Genomic DNA, 21,809 nt, shown 5'->3' with positions numbered 1-21,809 from the left:
TTAATTCCAGATATTCCAGATAAAGCGTTTTCTGCGTCTCACTGCCCATGTGGTTACAGCAACAACAAAACATATGACCATAGTTACCACACACAAAGAAATGACAAGAACTGTCAAATTCATGCCTGGATTTGATATTCCTTGGGGTTTGGGATCAGGGAGGATCTTTGAAGCTCGAGCAATGTTGGAGGTTTCAGATTTCGCTTTTTCTTTGTCTTCAGACTGAACTGCAAAGAACATTGTGGTGCCATTGTGGATTGTGAAACTGAAATTGAATGAATGCTGTTCAACTGATCCAGCCTCGTGCGGTGAGACGGCAGTTGTGTTGACTGCATGAGCATTGCTGAAGCTTTCTCGAAGCATTTGAAGGTCATAGCTCCACCTGATCTCATAGGATTTTGCTTAAAGGAAAAGAAACATGCCACAAACACAATAAAATTTACATTATTTCCTGATCTAAATTTGAAACCATTTTATGTTGTCAATGAAGATGGTATTCATTGATTGTAAAAGATTGTAAAACCTTTTATTTTAAATTCTGGTATAGTAATTGTGTGCTTTACCTGTCCCTTGGTCGAGGTCCTCACCAGGAGCCGTCCAGCTGAGAAGCACAGAGTCCTCCAGGATCTTAGCTCTCAGATCTGTGATTTTGTTAGGTGGGAAGTTTGGTGGAGTTGAGCCTGTAAACGCCACCTCAAAACTCTCTCCAGTGGCTGTTCTACTAAAGCTTCCGACCTCAAGTGGTTCCTCAGAAACTGGAGGCTCAGGAGGGTTCAGCTCTACCACACCTGAAATTAGAGGAACAACCTGAATCTGCTTGATTATGTCTGAAACAGCTTTGTAGCTAAATATAATGACATTTATGTTGTTAGTTGTTAGTTGTTGTGCATGAATTTATGGACTCTTTCTGCAGGTTACATACAGTAGATACACGTTTCTGAACGAGTGTGTAACTGAATCTTTACCTCAAACGATTTGTTCAAAACAATCATTCACTCAGGAACTAAACTTTGAGTCAAGCTGCAGGGTCCCTACATAGTCCCTTTGCTCTCTATATTCACCGAGCACAGGATACCTGTTAAAGATTATTTCACTTGACTAAATGCAACTTCAAACAACATAGACTACATTTTGAGGTATGATGGTCCAATAATACTTCTATAAATAATTATAATATAAATAACCATACGTTTATCAAAAGATACCTGGGGGCAAATAAGGCATAACAACAATGTTATTGATCAGACGCCAAACTGCTCAGGAATCTCTGTAAGAAATATTCCAGACGAGGCATCAAAGAAGATCAGGACACAAAGCGGCATGTGTGCTTGGGGCGGACCGTGCACGCCGGCCTCGCTGCCGCGGTGTCCCGGGCCATCGCATCCCATCTGTGTGGTGGAGTGCGGACCCCGCCATCGTCGACTCCAACGTGCATGCAGACTGCCTATGTTTGACGGACCTGGGGTTTCCGTCGGCTCGTCTCCACCTGGATCTGACCCGCATCAGTTGCATCTTCGCGGCGCTCACCAAACGTGTCACTGGCAACCACGTCATCAGAACACGACATTCACAAGGACCAATAAAGGGCTGCGTCAGAACGGGCAACATTGGAGGTACGGAAAACGTGGAGTGGATTTTCGCCTTCTCCGCACTTTTCCCAAATGTAAGATCATCTCAGAATTAAAAATAGACCTTTTCAATACCCAGTCATTGACAAATAAAACTAGTTTAATATCTGAACATATTCTTGAAAAACAAATAGACATGATGTGCCTCACTGAAACCTGGCACAAACCAGAGTCATATCTTGCACTAAACGAAGCCTGCCCCCCAGGATACACTTACCTGGAGAAGGCTAGAAACACCGGTCGTGGCGGAGGTCTTGCTGTTATTCATCGCAAAGACCTGATTGCCACCTCTCTCCCACTGCCAGAGTTGACTACATTTGAGTGTCTTCTATTCAAATGCAGAACTCATAATGAAATAATAACAATACTCCTCATCTATCGCCCCCCAAAACCACACCCTGGATTTATCACTGAGCTACAAGATCTACTTACATCACTCTGTGCAAGAACCAATAATACACTCATTATGGGAGATTTCAACCTTCATGTTGACTCCCCCACCAATCGCCCTGCTGCAGAGTTCCTTGAACTCATGGACTGTTTGCATCTTACACAACATGTAACAGTACCTACACACAGAAAAGGCCACACTCTGGATCTAGTTATAACAGGCACTGCCCCCATTACCAACATGAAAGTCTATGACTTGGGCGTGTCTGACCACAAGGTTATCTCCTTGGAATTGCCTCTTGCAAGTCCCTATCATAAAACAAAACGTCAAATCCGGTTTAGAAATTTAAAAGCAATAGACACCACCCTCTTCAATCAAGATATACAGCAAGCTTCACTAGTCACACAGTTCGCATCTGTTAATGGTTCTGTTGACCATTATAATTCCAGCCTTCATAATATCCTTGAGTTACATGCACCAATCAAAACAAAAATAGTTACCTTTTCCAGGTCAACCCCTTGGTATACAACAGAGCTCCGGAAGATGAAAACGTCTGGCCGTGCCCTGGAGCGGAAATTTACCTCAAGTGGCTTACATGTACACAAACAGGCCTACCGGGACCATCAAAAATCATACTCCAAAGCACTTACCATAGCCAGGTCTAAATATTTCTCACAAAAAATCTCAAACTGCACTGGAAATTCAAGACAGTTGTTCGCATCAATAAATTCTCTTCTCAAACCTCCCACATATGCACACGCTGACACCAGTACAGACCAGTGCAATAAGTTTATGGACTTTTTCACCAATAAGGTTATTTCAATTCGATCCAACTTCTCTGCTACAGGATCATTTTCCTCTAAAATCAGTCCTGCAAATCCATGTAAATCATTTTCTTTCTTCTCATGCATTTCTCAGACAGAGGTGGAGAGGATCATAAAGTGCATGAGAACCTCTACATGCTCATTGGACCCTCTCCCCACACCATTATTAAAATCCAACATTACAGCCATCAGTCCACTGATCACAGAAATCATCAACCAGTCACTCACATCCGGTCAAGTTCCTGCAGCTCTCAAAACTGCAGTTATCCGTCCACATCTGAAAAAGCCGTCACTTGACCCGGAAATTCTGGCTCATTACAGACCCGTTTCAAACCTGCCGTTTTTGTCTAAAGCCCTGGAAAAAGTTGTTGCAGCCCAACTTCACAATCATCTTCAAATCCATAAAATATATGAAAAATTTCAGTCTGGTTTTCGAGCAGCACACAGTACGGAGACAGCTTTGGTACGCGTCATGAATGACCTACTTATCACTGCAGACCAGGGCTCACCATCTCTCCTTCTCCTTCTGGACCTGTCGGCCGCCTTTGACACCGTGGATCACAACATCTTGCTCCATCGTCTTAAGTCTGTGGTTGGCCTCTCAGGGACCGCACTAAGCTGGTTCCAGTCATATCTCGCTGGCAGGCTGGAGTATGTGGCTTTAGGACAGTCCCAATCATCACCACACACGGTCAGTTGTGGAGTGCCACAAGGGTCCGTCCTTGGTCCAACCCTTTTCACTATCTACTTACTACCTCTTGGTCACATCATTCATAAACATAAAGTTTCATTCCATTGTTACGCAGATGATACACAATTATACATAAAAATGGACTCCTCACTCCCCTCAGCGCTGACATCGGCACTTCAGGTTTGCCTGGAGGAGATAGGGGCATGGTTATCTGATAACTTTCTTCAATTAAATAGCAGCAAAACTGAAGCCATTCTGATTGGTACCCCTCAACCAAACCCAGTCCTCCTCCCTCAGCAGTATATCAATTTTTGGCCATCACATTGCTCTGTCAACCTCTGTTACAAACCTCTGAGTCAGACTTGACTCAAATCTCACATTGGACACCCACATCCGTCACCTCTGTAAGGTCTCCTTTCTCCACCTTAAAAATATCGCCAAACTCCGTCCTTCCCTCTCCCAACCGGATGCTGAGAGATTGATCCATGCCTTTGTCTCCTCCAGGTTGGACTACTGTAATGCCCTCCTTGTCGGGATCCCTGGCAGAAGCCTGCAAAAGCTCCAGCATATTCAGAACTGCGCTGCCCGGGTCCTGACGAGGAGGCGCAAATATGACCATATCACACCTTGCCTGAAAGTACTACACTGGTTGCCCATTCAACACAGAATTCAGTACAAAATCTGTCTCCTCACCCATCAGTGCATACATGGAACTGCCCCTGCCTACCTCAGTGAACTCCTCATTCCACACACCACAACACGTAACCTCCGCTCCTCTACCTCTACCTACTGCCTGTACCAACCAAGGACTAAACTCTACTCCATGGGAGATAGGGCCTTTCAGGCAGTCGCCCCACGGCTCTGGAATGCCCTCCCAGAGTCCCTAAGGGCTCCACAAACCGTGGAGGTTTTCAAGAAGGGTCTAAAGACATTTTTATTTAAACAGGCTTTTTAACTCCCATGTTTTTGGTTTTAATTTTGTGGTGTTTTATTGTTATTTATTGTGTGATTTTCAGACTGTTTCTAACCTCTTGTTACTGTAGCACTTTGAGATTTCGCTGAAATGTAAAGTGCATTATAAATAAAATGTATTATTATTATTGTTTGTGTAATTATCATGATCCCAGCCTGTTTTCCCATGGTCTTGTGTGGACCATGTTGTGTTATTTTGTTTTCTGCACCATGTTTTATAGTCCTTTGTAGTTTTCTTGTTGATTAGTTTTTAGATTTTTCCCAGGTGTGTCTTGTTTGCCCATTACCCCTTGTGCATTTAAACCCCAGTGTTTCTTGTGTACCTTGTCAAGTCTTGTCCTACACGTATGTTTGTATGTTTGTTTGGTGCACTCATTCTCTGGCTCCTTGGTTCCCTGTTCTCCATGTTTGATTTGTTATTATGTTTATTCCTTTTATTAAACTCACTTTAAATTCACCCTATATTTCAGTAATATAGCCTACAATACATCCATGTATTTGTAAAAATGTATTATTAATTTAAATATAAATTGTCATATTTGAATGTGATAAATATCTGTTGTGGTGTTTAATATGAAATAATCTAATTTGGTTGTTTGGATATGTCTATGATTTTATTTGATCGTAATCAAGATAGTTGCATTATGATTTTTTTGTCTTGCACACTTTATACCCACAAACAGCTGCATACAAAACACACGCTGGATTAATTAAACACAATAAGAGGCTCAACTTCTTTTTCCCCTGGTTTCACAGACAAGGCTTAAGCTAGTCCCAGATAGAATGCATGTTTGAGCTGTTTTAACGGAAAGCAACTTGCACTGACAAATTGTAAAATAGCTGAAATTGTTTTGTCTCAAGATGCACCCCAGTAATGTTTTTTTAAAGGCACATTTATAAAAGCTACTTAAATGCCCTAATTGAACTAAAGCCTAATCCTGGCTTAATCTAAGCCCTGTCTGTGAAAACAGGCCTTTATTTTTTATTTTACACAAACTTTAAAGTGTTGGAGTGATGCGCAATAACTGGTGGGCACATTTTGTTTTCCACTTCCTGTGAAGTGATGTATCTGTGTAACCTTTATAATCCCTATATGCTATTTGCAGTGCCCTTCGAACTAAGTCACACTTAAAGGAACACTTCGACTTTTTGGGACTTTAGCTTATTCACAGTATCCCCCAGAGTTAGATAAGTCCATACATACCTTTTTCATCTCCGTGCTGTAAGTCTGTTTGAGCCACCCACCGCTAGCCTAGCTTAGCACAAAGACTGGATGTAAATGGCTACAGCTAGCATACTAATCCCAATAAGTGACAAAATAATGCCAAGATTTTCCTATTTACATGTTGTGATTTGTATAGTCAGTGTACAAATAGCACTGCTACTTGGGCGGAGTGATTAGCGCAGCACCCGAGAAGCGCCGTTCCGTCAACAAAACCAAAGTGACTATCTAGCTAGTAGCGAACGTGATTCGTGATCATGGATGACTTTGAGGAATTGTCAGAGGATTTTTATTTGGTATCAAACCAAGATCCAGAACCATATCGTTTTGAGCCAGAATACACAGACGAGGAGTTACAAACTTTGGAAGCTGATAGACAAGATGCCGAACAGACTGAGGTCGAGGGGAGAATCAGAACGGGAGTAGCTACTATTTCACAAACAAGGTAGCTGCTAACTGTTAACTCAAAAATAAAAACTGCCCATCCCCCCTCCACATCATTAGCAAGTTGAAGGCTACAGTGCTGAAAGTTACCTTTAGCGCCGCTTATTTGTTACTAGGGTGATAGAGCCCGTTTATGACAACACAATACTAACATTACAGGGGATACATGGAGCCCGGAAACAACTGTAATAGTAGTGAGCACCCTATTCATGTACTAGTGTCACTAAGGTTACATTACATCTAGCTAATCTAGCTGTAACAGTAGGATAGTCATCTAAAACATAACAGAACACTTACCGCGGCCGCAGGTGATCCACTTTGTCCTGTCTTTACTATCGATGGGATGGCCGTATCCTTCAGCACACGTTTCATGGTCCGTGTGGCAAATTCCATTTTTTCAAAATAGTCGTCCTCAGTGAAATGATCTGAGCAAACGCGATAGTCCTTGATTATGTTTACAGGTGTGTTTGGATCTATTTCCAGAGCAAGTAGCCATTGATTCATCAGGTCAGCGTTTTTGGTTGGAATTCTATGAAACATCATGGTATTACCTGGTCTCCCCTGTTTATTGTCGCAGCTCTTTACAATACAGTGAACACCCATGATTGTAAACTTTGCATTTACTATCTAGTAATTGCTGACACTATTACTCCAACTCTGAGCGAACTCTCTGCTCCTCACCACAGCCCAATCACTCCGCCCAAAAAGCAATGATTGCCCTTCTGAGAAAATAGTTCCCAGTATTTAAACATTTAAAAAATGGCTGTGTCTCATATGAACTTGTTATTTGTACACACTGTGACTATACAAACCACAACAAGAAAAATGTTGGCGTAATTTTGTCACTTACTGGGATAAGTATGCTGTAGCCAGAGGTGTCAAAAGTATTCACATTCATTACTCAAGTAGAAGTATAGATACTAGGGTTTAAAAAGACTTCTGTAGAAGTTGAAGTATCAACTCAAGCTTTTTACTCAAGTAAAAGTATAAAAGTACTGGTTTCAAAACTACTTAAAGTATAAAAGTAAAAGTAATGTAAGGAAAAAAATGCCATTAAGGACAAAAGCTAAGGCCACAGGGGCCTATATAGTGCACTACCCCAGCTCCTCAAAAAAAAAAAACAACAACACATTTTTCTAAAGGCCATATTTGACTATAATTATATTAAATTGTTGATGTTGAAAAATTTGGGATGACGCACTAGGCTACCCGTGTCAGCCACATATATGCCCATAGAAAATTAATTTTCTAAATAAATAAGCTAAATAAGCGGAGGAATCAGGAAATTAATAGGATAATGTATTAAGGTTTTTAGTCTATATTGACCTTAACAATACGTACATTTATTAATTCTGTAATGTTACAAATAACTAATAAAGACATGGTGGCAGTTTAACAGAGACTTAACTTTACTCCGCTCATAGTGCAATGCAAAAGTGCAATACTGGCTTGTTCCTTGCTTTTTGAAGAAGTCAAACACATGTCTGCATCTTTCATTAAAATGATATAGTTCACCTAAAACTGAAAATCATATACTCACCCTCAAACTGTTTCAATCCTGTATGAATTTATTTCTTCTGATGAACACAAAAGAATATATTTTGAAGAATGGCGATAACCAGACAGTGGATGGACCCCATTGACTTCCATAGTAGGAAAAAAAAAATACTATGGAAGTCAATAGCTACCATCAACTGTCTGGTAATAGACATTCTTCAAAATATCTTCTTTTGTGTTCAGCAGAAGAAAGAAACTGGTTTGAAACAACCCGAGATTGAGTAAATGATGACAGAATTTTCATTTTTAACTAAGTGAACTAATCATTTAACAGAAATGAATGGTTGGCATATGTTTCACATCAATACTAGTTTGTCCTGTTGGACACACAGCAATACCTGTCAAGTGTCACTTGTGACCCCATTGCTCTGAGCCATGTTTTCAGTGTCCTAAGAGCACTGAAACCTCTTTCAGTCCAGCTGATGAGACTGGGATGATTTGATCAACAGGCCTCTCATTTCAACAAGACCAGCCTTCAACAGACCAAGCAATGTTATTTTTTCATGTTTTATGGGGACATTCCATAGACATAATGATTTTTATACTATACAAACAAACTGTGTATTCTACCCCCCTATAGACTAACCTTACCTATTACAGAAAACTGTCTGCATTTTTACATTTTCAATAAACAAAAGTCTAATTTATAAGCTGTTTTCTGAAGAAGAAAAAAATCCCTAAAAGTCTCTCTCTCTCTCTCTCTCTCTCTCTCTCTCTCTCTCTCTCTCTCTCTCTCTCTCTCTCTCTCTCTCTCTCTCTCTCTCTCTCTCTCTCTCTCTCTCTCTCTCTCACACACACACTAACGATTATGTTAGTGTTATGTTACGATTGCCATTATATTGTAAAAACGTCTGTCCCCAAATCAATATTTGACGCGATTTGCCCCGTATTCTTGAGCACAGAACTGTTGATTTCTCCCTCGCTTACCGCATCTAGGTTTCCTTAGGACTCGGAGTTTTGGCGCTTCGCACAACCAAATGTGACAGCCTCTCACAAGTTAGAAAGAAAAGAAAACACAAAGCCAATCAGTTTAGCGATGTGTGTTCAGGAGGCGGGACTCAGATCTATTAGCCATTTTTTTTTTTTTTTAACGACGATTAGCCGGAATGAAAACAAGCCGAAATGAACTAGGAGTAACGAGGCTATTTTTAAAATGTAAGTAGGCAGGGCCGGATTAACAATTTCCTGTGCCCTGGGCAACAAGACTCAAGGCCCCCCGTAGTTAGGGTGGTTCGGGGGTATGCTCCCCCGAGAAAATTTGGATTTCTCTGACCTACATATGTGCAATTTAGGACTTTTGAAGGCCAAAAAATGATAAGAAATAGGCTAGCTTTAAAACCTTGTCATTAGATTATTTGTCTGCTCTCTCCTCATCTTCATATTTCTTATTCTCTCAGTATTCTTATACTGGCCTATTTCTACCTCTCCTAAAGCTGAACTTTGACTGATAGTCTTTTCATTTTCGTCTGTGTCAGTGACGAAAATAAACATAGGCTCAACTGATATTTATACGTTTTATGAATCATTTTCTTAGACATGTTAATTTACTCAAGGCTACCAGGAAACCTGTATAGCTGTAAAGTCAGTATTGACATTAGGAACCTTCTGCAAGCTTTGGGATTTGAAAACGTCTGTTTTTAAATGTTAAAAGTAATTTTAAATAATACAAATTATAGACTACGTTTAACGCAGTTGGTGGAATTGGCAGACGTTCCCTTAAGCATCGTGCGCTGTGGAAACGCGTCAAAGCATTCTCAGGTATAATTATGCAGCATTAATGCACGAATGATTTTGAACGAACTTTACCGCGCTCAACCAGCGGGAGTGCATTTCACGAATTAGTAATCGCTGGCGTTCAGCGGGGAGGGAGGAAAGTCGCGTGAACCCACATAGATGCACTTTATGCAGTGAAGAAGATCGTTAAGAGTTTGATAACTTTATTAAATTTCTGTGTATTTCCTACCTGTCAGGGCCCCCTAGATGTCATGGGCCCCTGGGCAAGTGCCCAGTTGCCCTAATGGTTAATCCGGCACTGTAAGTAGGCCTACAGATAATTGCGTGAAAATGTAAGGAGTAGAAGTAAAAAGTCGTCTGAAAAATAATTACTCCAGTAAAGTCTACCCAAAACTACTTAATGTAAAGAAGTATTTCCTACTTCGTTACTTGACACCTCTGGCTGTAGCCATTTAGATCCAGTCTTTGTGCTAATTTAGGCTAGCGGTGGGTGCGTCAAACAGACATAGGCTACAGCACGCACGGAGATGAAAAAGGTATGGACTTATAACTCTGGGGGATACGGTGAATGAGCTAAAGTCCCAAAAAGTCGAAGTGTTCCTTTAAGATGTAGGATTAGTCGATCAGAATTCACTCGTTCAAAAACTGATTCATTCAGAAGTTACTTTACAAACAATTCTGCTTTGGCTTTGTTTGGAACTATAGTTGCTTGAAAAAAATAGAACGTAACTAGCAATATTGTGTATAAAACTCAAGTTATCCGGAACTCAAGTTTTTATTGAACTACTGTATAACATCAGACTCGCGATTGTGCTGTTGGTCTAAATGTAAGTTTTTCTTTTCAGATGTGATCAAATTTAAATGTATTTTCAAAATGATCAAGGGTTTACCGTTTACCACATATCCAGGTACGTATGGGGCACCACTCTTTTTTTCTTTAATAAATCCGGCTTGTCCATCTGGATTCTTCACTCTCACTTTCAAGCTGCTTCTCCCTTTTTCGAACTTTGTGAAATATCTGGAATAGATGCCATCATTTTGAAAAGCATCAGCCCCTGAAAAAGATGGATCTCTGAGTTATATTATTTGGAAATGTACCTTTTACGGTATATTTTAAGTTGAGTCCACACTTGGAACAAGAAAGATGGGTAATTTACCTGCTCCATTGTCCAGGAGTTGTAATGTTTGTGCAGACCCAGATTCAGACTGCAGCATAGCACTCACTTCAGCCTTTATTACATGCCTGTAATTCTGGCTGACCTCAGCAAACACTATCATGGGTTTAGTGCCGTCAATGAACTGCTGGTTCATGTGGGCTTTGGCTATGATAGGGGGAACATCAGCACGCGCCGCTTTACTTGTTACTGTTATAGTCAGAGACTGAAGTGTTGTACTTTGGATGATGTACTTCCAGTCCCCAGTCTACCAAACACATGGATAGTAAAAGCAGAAAAATAAGGGTTTGCTGTAAGTGTATTAGTTGAATCATCTAAGTCTGAAGTTGTTGTTGAACATATTTTGATAATGTTTATCTAAAACTCTTGGCCCAGATGTCTTTAATTATATTATAATAGTTCATGTTTAGCCTACATGTTTATGGTCTGAACTATAAACTTAAATAACTGATTCATAAAAGTTGTCATACCTCTGCAGTTCCTGGAAGTTTTAAGGTGAATGTTTTGAGAGATACTTCATGACTCATTTGTGTCTGACTGTAGATTGAGCCACTTGGTGACTGTATGGAAATGCTTGGAAAACTTTTTTCATAGATTATTACAAAGTTGGTTTTGTTACCAACAGTCTGATCCACTGTTACTGTCCCATTGAACCAGCCTGATGTTTTTTCTCCAACACTTTCTAGCTAAAGAATATAAATGAAAAAAAAAAAAAAAAAAAAAAACATTAAACACAATATCAATGACACTCTTAAAGTAGTAATTTCATCAATGAGCGATCACTTGCCAAACCTGAACTGGTTCTTTTGTGTAATCTCCAGTTGATAATGTAAGCGAACCAAACGCATCCATTAACTGGTTGGAGGTGATGTCATCAGTGGATAAGATAAATTTTCCCCCTATTTTCATCATGGAACAATTTTGCATTACATACTAAGTTGGCACTATCATTTACTCTTTTTTTTTTTTTGGTACTCAATATTAGTAATATCATTTACTCAGATAAAGATACTTATTCATTTATTTTTTTACTTACCAGTGCGTTCCGCCATTTCCATCAGTGCTTTATCTGCACTGGGACCTAAAGCTACTGTGTGTATAATGGCGCCACTGTTTATTGCCTCCGTACTACAATTATTAATGTCGTCCGTCGCCTCACCGTCTGTCAGAAAAATGATTTCATCTCCTAATACATCCCCATTGTCTGTTGCAAGTACCTGATGGTTAGAAATTAGAGAGCATTTGTCTTGAATAAACTATACACTTCACATATTGCAAACAATAAAATTAACAATTAATATGGCACCTTTAAGCCTAGATCGAGGCCTTTACACACATACGTCCCTCCACTTGCTGTGTTTGGCAACAATTTGATGAGATTCTCTCGTGTGGAGTCGTTGTAAATAGTAGTCAAGGGGCTCCGAGTATTAGCATTACTACTAAAGGTTACAATTCCAACACTGGCTTGATCCTCAATGATGTTCCGCAGTAAATGTGTGGCAGCCTGCTGTAGTCGAAGGATTCTGGAGTCCTATAATGGAACTAATTTCATTGGTATGGTATTCAGTGTGTAAAGGATAAAATTATGCAGGCACTCATTTCAAATGAAGTTAAGGTTTTTTAATGTGTGCATACTGTGTTCATGCTTGATGAGACATCAAGGATGAGACAAACAACCCGTTGCAATCGTTGCACAACTTTGAAAGTTGGTGCTGGTGGCGAGGACTGCATTGGTTCTAGAGAACGAAGTGTGTCTTTATCCACAGAATCCTCAAATATTACAGTCCACGTTGGTTTGTTGCCACATTTTTCATTTTGTAAGTTTGGGGCTTCATAATTGTGTTCGTTTGCTTGACAAAATGTGATCACCTAAAAAACAAAATTTGTCACGAAGTAAAAAGTAATGTCATTCCACATTTCACTCAGTGTATTCCTTTTAAACAGGGAGTAAAAAAAAAAAAAAAAAAAAAAAAAACTTGATTATATTTGTGTCCTCAGATTAGAGTGCTGCATTGGGATTCGCAGGAGCGGGCAGTTTTACCTTTGCTGCATGTTGGAGTGGGCCGTCAAAAAAGATTGAGTAAGATTGCAACCAAATCAAATATTGTGCCTTGTTAGGTCACCAGAGTTTAACTGTATGTGTGTGTGTGTGTTACACATACGTTTAAACATTTTTAGGCTCCACTAGTTGTGATGTTTTGTTTTAACAGTTGATAGAGTTTTATAAGGCTAATAAAAACTTTTAAACTTAAAAGTAAAAAAATAAATAAACTTGCGTCTCGCCTGCGCTGCATTGCATGTATGATAGGGCCCTATATCTCAAAGTCTGGCAATCCAAAAAAATGTATTAGCTTCTTGTAATTCAAACTTTATACTTTGCAAATGTAACTTATCAAGCAGATGTTGCAAACTGAAATTTATGTAATTATGGGATGTAACATCCAATTGACTTGGTAAACAAAAGAAGACAGTCCAAGTCCCCAGGACAGTGGCCCATTAGGCCCAGGTCATAAATTAATTTACCAGAACTCATGTACTGTAAGTTGTAGGTTATTAGTTACTAAAATAATTTCTGGAATGTGTGGAAACATGTAACATCTGTACTTACAGAATCCAGGCTTGGAAGGAACATTATGGAGCTGTCTGTGTTTTGATTTCTGTGTGGAAAAAACATGCACCCCTTGGTAGGTAGGGAAGTTTGTGGATCAATGAGACATTCTTGAACAGATCCATCAGCAGTACGTTCATAATACTGTCCTTGAATGCTTTTGCTACACCTAAAAATATGCAATAAATCAATAGTGATTGTAATTTCCAAAGACATTTAAAAAATAACCCTTCTTTTAATTAACAGTTTATGACCTTGTAGCTTCAGTCCTGCCATTAGAGTGGTAGAATGGCTTTGTTTTACTGTATTCATCAAACACGCCCCATCTCAGATGAGCCCATTCATGAACCAAGACCCTTCCTGCAAACAAACAAACAAACAAACTGCTAGTAAAACATACAGACTACCATATTAATGTTGTCATGGTTAGTTGAGGCAATGACATAGGACATAGGAAAAAACAGAAAGCAGCACAAAACCAACTCAAAGTAAACTCAAACACAGACCAAACATTCACCTCTTGATCCATAAAGCTGAATGACAGTGTCATTTAGCAGGAAGTTTGGAGTGAAAAGAATGTACTCTCCCTCTTGTCCACATTCACCATAATGATGAGTATATGGCTCAGTTGAATCAGCGTTATCGATTTTTATTTTAGCCTGTGTTTGACATAGAGATCGGGTCAGCAATAACATATGTGAATGTAAATGAATATTTTTGCAAGATATAATGCCATAATTCTCTGTACCTTTTCAAAGGACTCTTTTCTTGCTCTGGTAAATTCCTTACTCTTCCAGTGAGATGGAACCAGTATTGTAGCATCTTTAAAATATACCTTTTTATCCAATGCTTGATGAAGATGAAGTGACCCTTCAGTGACCATGTCCTGTCAGAAGGAAAGTGAAAAGATAAAATGAGAAAAAAAACTCTTCTCTGAAATAATAAAAAGTAATTATTATTTCATTTGTGCATTCACAAATACTATCAACAATTTGTGATTATATACTGTATATTTCTAAGATTAAAAAAATTAAAATACAGAATCTTTTATGACACATTTCACAAAATCCTCTAAAACAATGAATGCACAAAAAGTTTGTTAAATAGACAAAAATAAGCATATTCACCTTGATTTTATCAATGAGCGTGTTATCCTGTGGTATTTTTGAACTGATCGCAATGGTAATGTCAACATAACCACCATCTACATCTAGTTTGATTCCAGTGGAGGAGGACGACAGCAACGTCCATAATAGGACAAACACCGTTCTTGAGTCCATAGCTGTAGAGTTTAGATGAACAGCAACTCCTGGAACCCCGTTTTGAACAATTTCACAAATGATCTTAATGCTTATAAGAGATAAGTGGGTGTGTGCTCCAGTTTCATGCAGGGGTGTGACTATTCTGCCAACATCATGGCCCATTTAAAACATAAAATGAATATACTTCATACTAAATTTGCTCTCAAGGCTGGTACATTTGTAAATTGTTGGCAGACTCTTAATTAGTTTACTTGGTGCAATATAATGTTGTAGTGCATTGATATTCATTGTCAGCTAGAACTTTTGGGTGGGTGCTTCTCTCAAAAACAAGGAGAGAGCATGTTACAGTGAACAGACGTATTTCTACTTAAATCTCATAAGCTTCATTCAAACCGTTTAATATTTGGAAGGATAAATATTGATTAATAACTTGATTACAAACCTGTCACTGTGTGGGTTTTGTGTCTTGTTCTTGTCTGTCATGTAATTCCCTGCTTGTCATGTGATCCTGTCATGTGTCTTGTCCCATGTTCAGCTGTTCCCCGTTATGTTGATTAGTCTTCCCAGGTGTTTCAGTTTAACCACGCCCCCTTGTTATTGTTTAGCTTGTGTTCCCTTGTATTTAAGCCCTGTGTTTTAGTTCAGTCCTTGTGAGTTCTTGATGTTGTAACGGTTGCGGTTGTCTCCTTGTTCCTGTCCTGAGTGTTCTGTCGTGTACCCTGGATTACCTGTTTGTTTGTTTATTAAAGTGCTTGCGATTGGATTCACTCTCTGCTTCATTCCTGCCTGCATCATTACAGACCGAAGGGTCTTCTCCGCCCTGGCCGCCCGAAGGGTCTTCTCCGCCCTGGCCACCCGAAGGGTCTTCTCCGCCCTGGCTGCCCGAAGGGTCTTCTCCGCCCTGGCCGTCCGAAGGGTCTTCTCCGATCCTTCGGGCAGCCAGGGAGGAGACGACTCTTTGGGCGGCCAGGGCGGTGAAGACCCTTCGGGCAGTTCTGTAAACGATGCAGGCATGAATGAAGCGGAGAGTGAATCCAATCGCAAGCACTTTAATAAACAAACAAACAGGTAATCCAGGGTACAGGACAGGAACAAGGAGACAACAGCAAACGTTACAACATCAAGGACTGAACTAAAACACAGGGCTTAAATACAAGGGAACACAAGCTAAACAATATAACAAGGGGGCGTGGTTAAACTGAAACACCTGGGAAGACTAATCAACATAATGGGGAACAGCTGAACATGGGACAAGACACATGACAGGATCACATGACAAGCAGGGAATTACATGACAGACAAGAACAAGGAACAAGACACAAAACCCACACTGTGACAAAACCACTGAAAAGGATATATATTGAAGCAGTAGTGGATTCAAGAATCCACCCCTTCCATATGGGCTCAAAAGATTGCGTTAAAACAGGAAATAAGGTTCCTGTGTATGTGTATTAAGTAAAAACTCAACCAGAGACCTAAAAACAATTTTAAAATTAGCTTTATTTTTTTTATATCTATTAATATTATCTTTTTTTTTTTTACTTTGTCATTATTGTCAAGTATTAAAGTGGGGGAAATGATGTGAATGCTCAAAGTTCATAATTAAGTTGTTCTGCTTTAAAATACGAGCTCTACAGATAATATGTGTACTCTAGATTGCACATTAAATCAACCCAATTGCCACTAGACTTTTGGAGGACAAAGCCTGAATTTGGGAATGTTTTATGAACCCACAAACTCACTTTCAGATACATATGTGCGCACACCACACACATTTACATTTTACATTTACATTTAGTCATTTAGCAGACGCTTTTATCCAAAGCGACTTACAAAGTAGGACTAGATTAAGCGAGTCATCATAAAGAGGCAAAAAACAAAAAGCAGCGCAAGAAGTGCTCAAGATACAAAGTTCAGGCATTATTCAGAGTAGCATAAGCCCGATAAGTGAGGTTTAGAGGGAAAGGGGAGTTTTTTATTTTTTTTTATGTGGTTAAGTGCTCACGGAAGAGATGGGTTTTCAGATGTTTTTTGAAGGTTGTCAGGGATTCTGCATTCCGGATGAGGGAGGGGAGAGCGTTCCATGGAACTGTGAATGAGAAAGAATCTGAGACACAGAAGCCAGAAGGGCAGGAAGAATAATATTTGGGAAACAGTGCCTGCAGCGGAAAACTCTGCTCTGATTGATACTGATGATTGATGTTATGTGTTTAACTATTACCATCAAGGGACATGGTCATATGTTTTCACTTCTCTTGGAAAAACCCAAGCAATGCTAAAGAGGAACAAAATGTAACTCCGTTCCATATAATCTCTGCTTTTTGAATTTGAGTTGTTGCATTTTTGATTCTGAAGTCTAGTGCATCCAAGAGAAGAAATTAGTTCTTTCACTAATCTTTTTGCTCAATTTGCTCTGCTGTATTAATCCAACTTGTATTACTCAAAAGAGAACAAGTATTATTTTTACATTTATTGCGTGAACTGCTTACAAGGCAAATTAGTCTTTGTAATATCCTCTTATACAGGACTGCCCTGTTAAGGTTGGATAAGCTGAATTATTATATCCTGTAATTTGTGATATCTTTGATACGAATATTAATCATTGTGTAACCAGTTATAAAAATCGTTTGTTTAAATACATTTTTATTTCATAAAGACAAACACCGTTTGATTTTTATATCAGCTTGCAGTTCCATAAGTGATATTAAGAGCACATTAGTACTTCTGTTATTATCACAGCCCAACTGAGGGCTCAGGAAGTTTTTCATTTTTTCATCATGACAGAATTTTCATTTTTGGGTGAACTAACCCTTTAATGGCTGAAAATCTATTGTCATTTTCCAGTAGTTGCATTTTAATTTAGACTATGATTTTCCTTGTACAGCATCATTGCCCCCTTATATAACTATATGACTGCATAGTTGCCATATAATTACCACAAAAAGAAAGCACGATAACAGTTGAATGATCACAATAAAATTTAATGACACTATAAAATCCTCATAAACAATGTCATGACTGAACCCAAAGGGCCCTTATGATTTTTCAAATGCCACAATCAGCCCATCCATAAAGCCATACAGGAAAATTCCTACAAACCCATAGAGCTCCTCAGACATGACAGTGTTAAGATGCTGTAAGGCAAAGTGATGTGTTTATATCTAATGTACATTACATGATGTCTTATTAGCTCTCTCACAGGATCTCATGAAATATATTGAGCAGCTCTCAATGACATCAAACATGACTTGTCAAGTGGAAGTTGGTGAAACACTTCATGATTAAAAAAAGGTTAAAAAAGATAAAAATTCTGAACTGATATATCAGACATACAGTAAATCATAATAAATATGTGTGTGTGTGTGTGTGTGTGTGTGTGTGTGTGTGTGTGTGTGTGTGTGTGTGTGTGTGCGTTCCTATTCTCTACTGAGTAATATATAACTATTGTTACTTTGTTGCCACATTTTTTATTTTGCAAGTTTGGGGCTTCATAATTGTGCTTGTTTTCACAACAAAATGAGATCACCTGAAACCAAATATTTCAAATAATTACTTCATTCCATATGTTTGCATGCAATGCACTGCAAATGACCAAAGATAAAACTATCTCAATAAATCATAAGCACTCTCTCAGAACGCCCTGTTCTAGATTTCCCTCACTGTGACGTAGAATAGAGCTAAGCCCCACCGACGTGATTTGATTGACATCTGGTTTTGGCATAGACCCCGCCTTCGGTGATCTGTTCACCATCCTCCATTGTTTCAACGACAGCCGGTGTGTAATGTCTCATAAGAAGTGTAGGTGTTCTGTTGTGGGATGTAAGAATGGACATACTAGTCTTCACTGACATCAGAGCCACTGAAAATGCAGCGGATGGATTTTATTTATGAAGAAAAGGCGCCACTTAAACTTCCTAAATACGAGAATCATGTTTTGAAAAAATTGAGCGAACGTTATCACAGTTCGTGTGTGTGTGTTGCACATCCATAATTGCAAAGGAGACGCGATTAAATCTTTGTAAGAACATAAATGTATCAAATAACCATTCCGAGACGTTTAGTCCATTCTCATTCGTGTTTATTCTGTGCCGGACTCTCTTCATCATCTGGGTCCAGCAGCAGGGCGGGGATATGCAGCTCATTTACATTTAAGGTGGTATAGACCAAAACAGCTCTTTTTAAAACAGGCCCCAAAAATAACATTTTTAAATGGTTATAATAAATTAACTGTGGGGTATTTTGTGCTGAAACTTCACAAATGCATTCTGGGGACACCCAAGACCAATATTACATCTTGTAAAAAGGGGCATAATAGGTGCCCTTTAAGTTTCTAGACTCCAGTTTGTCTATCAGGTGGTCATTTCATCTCCCCTGGGTGCCTGTTGCTCACCTCACAAACGTCAGGTCCTGTAACAAAGGGTACTAACACACACACACACACACACACACACACACACACACACACACACACACACACACACACACACACACACACACACACACACACACACACACACACACACACAGCTTGATCAAGGTTGGAGTTGGTCGAGCTCTGATCAGGAAACGTTCCCAAAACTTACTGATAAGATGTACTTTCTCTTAGTAAGAGGTTCAGACAATATTTGTCATTATTCTCTATAGTGACTGAAGATGAAAACTAAAGTTAATGCTTTGACTTTGAACTGGTCCCATATGAGAAATGCCTGAGTGACTCAAGTGACCGGCTTTCATTGTCAGCTAGACGTTTTGGGTGGGTGCTTCTCTCAAAAACAAGGAGAGAGCATGTTACAGTGAACAGACGTAATTCTACTTAAATCTCATAAGCTTCATTCAAACCATTTAATATTTGGAAGGATAAATATTGATTAATAACTTGATTACAAACCACTCAAAAGGATATATATTTAAGCAGCAGTGGATTCAAGAATCCACCCCTTCCATATGGGCTCAAAAGAGTGCATAGAAAACAGGAAACAGGTTAAATGTGTGTGTGTATTAAGTAAAAACTCAACTACAGACTTGAAAACAATTATAAAATTAACTTTTTACATCTATTAATATTATCTTATTTTTTACCTTGACATTATTGTCAAGTATTAAAGTGGGGAAATGATGTGAATGCTCAAAGTATTTTAAGGGCGCATGCTTGGCCATAATCAATGTAGCGTGTGCACAACGCGCATACACTTTGATTCTCTCATCTACACAGAAGCAGCAGTTTTCATTTTTGCAAATCATACATTATTACGATAGATAGATAGATAGATAGATAGATAGATAGATAGATAGATAGATAGATAGATAGATAGATAGATAGATAGTTAGTTATATAGATAGATAGATAGATAGATAGATAGATAGATAGATTGATAGACAATTTATTATAAAAGCATACATCTAGCTTACACATTTACCCAAATTATCATACGCCTTTTTAACCGAAGTTAATTTGGGTGGGTTTCTCCATCCCCAACGTCCCTGACGAGAGCGTTGCTCTTCTCGGCTGTGAACCACTCCTGGCGCGCGCCTGGCAAATCCACCGTTACAATAGGAATCCGCTTTAGAACAAGCGCGCCTGCTCTTAAAGGGAATGTGAGATGACGCTCTGATTGGTTTATTTCACGTTACGCCCAAACCACACCTATGAATAATGAAGCTACTTCAGACCAACCCATTTTAGATTTGCGCCTGGCGCAAGAGTCATTTATCCTGCCAGGAAAATAGCAACAGCGCCAAGACCCGCCCACAAAGTTACTTGCGCTTTGCGCTTTGACACTTGCGTTTTAGATCGTTAAAATAGGGCCTTAAACAATTTTTTCCTGGTTAGTGGCGCAATTGTTTTCTAAACCTGCAAAATAGCATGAAGGAACGTTTGCGCCGGAACACTCCTCCTTTTTTGCGCTGAACCGCCCAGGGAGCGCAAGTTCATTCCCTAGTTTAGCGACGTGCTTCTGTGGAGGGAAAAGCGCGCTTTTCCAATAGGAATGATACATGCGTCGATGTACAAAGTCAATTGCGCTGGGTGCAAGATATAGGGCCCCTTGTGTGTGCAAACATGTTTGGCAATAAAGCTCTTTCTGATAATCTCAATAGATAATGCTTCATTGTGATATGGTGTTACAAGGTACGCAATAAAATATTGCATAATTTTTTTTCTTGCCAATCAGTCATAAATTAAAACATTGCACCAACCCTCCAAAAAATGGTCTAGATTTTGAATGGACTCTTTTCACATTTCCAGGGTTCTCAGAACCGTAAGTCGTCATAGGTAAACTTCTCAAGCCCCTGCCCTAGTTAAAAATTAATCAAAAGTGCCCGTCAACAATTATCAATAATAATATTGTGGTCAATAAAACAAAATCATTTGAACATTTGAATTATAATTAATATGACAACATGTACAAAACAGTAACAAATCGCTCAAAAGTAGGAAAAACCCTTATCTGTCACAGTGTCTGGTTTGTGTATTCCTGGTCTCCACTAGAGGTCCTCTTCCCCACGGTGTCATCCACATATTGAACTGCATTCCCCACAATTCCTTGTCTGCACTCATCACTATTAATTGTGCCCAGCTGTTCCCCATCATGATTGTTAGTTCTGTGTGTATTTATACCCTGTCTGTTTCAGTGTTTGTTACGGAGTCCTTGTATTATATCACGCCACTTCTGTTCCCTGTGTTTTTCTGTTTATGTTCGTGTTTCTTGGATTGATTATTTGGATTTTGACCTCTGCCTGGACTGGATACGATTTTGGATTTGCCCAATAAATTAATCTTTACTGCACTTGGATCTTCCCTTTCCTTGGTGTGTGGATCGTGACAGAAGGACTCCGTCACACCTAGATCCAGCGGTATGTGTTCCAACTTCTCCTCCCCAGCCCCCGAGCGGGAGAGGAGAGATATGTTTGAAGGAACCCGCCTAGTCATCTTTCGTGGGACCCGGGGAGGTCGCAGAGGAGGTGGGCGAGTGGAAGTCCAACACCACTCTTCACCATGGCCCCCCTTCGATCCTGAGCAGGTGAGAGGCAGATCTGAGCCACCATCTCGCCGTCACGGACGGAGAAGGGGGAAGAAACACACGTTTGTCGATCCAGAGACTGTTCACGTCACGTCTGCCGAGCCTGTGTCTCCGGACAAGATGGCCGCCGCAGAGCCTGTGTCCCCTGACAAGATGGCCGCAGCCGAACCTGTTCAGATCACGTCGGCCCAGCCAGAGACTGTTCACATCACGTCTGCCCAGCCAGAGACAGCTCACGTCACGTCTGCCCAGCCAGAGACTGTTCACGAGCCTATGTCTTCG

The 21,809-nt window shown here is 39.7% G+C and overlaps 1 protein-coding gene across 1 annotated transcript; it reads right to left on the bottom strand.

The window, feature by feature from the left end:
- LOC308693202 (calcium-activated chloride channel regulator 1-like) lies at nt 1–14,526 on the bottom strand (the record flags this gene model as incomplete). The annotated part of the gene is made up of 14 exons (XM_081369997.1): nt 1–401; nt 564–788; nt 10,354–10,518; nt 10,621–10,885; nt 11,109–11,324; nt 11,431–11,537; nt 11,675–11,855; nt 11,945–12,169; nt 12,277–12,507; nt 13,247–13,415; nt 13,501–13,606; nt 13,764–13,905; nt 13,995–14,132; nt 14,374–14,526. 14 exons carry the CDS (start codon nt 14,524–14,526, stop codon nt 1–3), a joined length of 2,724 nt encoding a protein of 907 aa, XP_081226123.1.
- Between the last annotated feature and the right edge of the window lie 7,283 nt (nt 14,527–21,809).

The sequence above is a fragment of the Scardinius erythrophthalmus genome (assembly GCF_964197995.2).
Source record: "Scardinius erythrophthalmus genome assembly, chromosome: 7".
Taxonomy (NCBI): Eukaryota; Metazoa; Chordata; class Actinopteri; order Cypriniformes; family Leuciscidae; genus Scardinius; species Scardinius erythrophthalmus.
The sequence above is the reverse complement of the archived record's forward strand: the minus strand, read 5'-3'. Positions and strand labels throughout refer to the sequence as shown.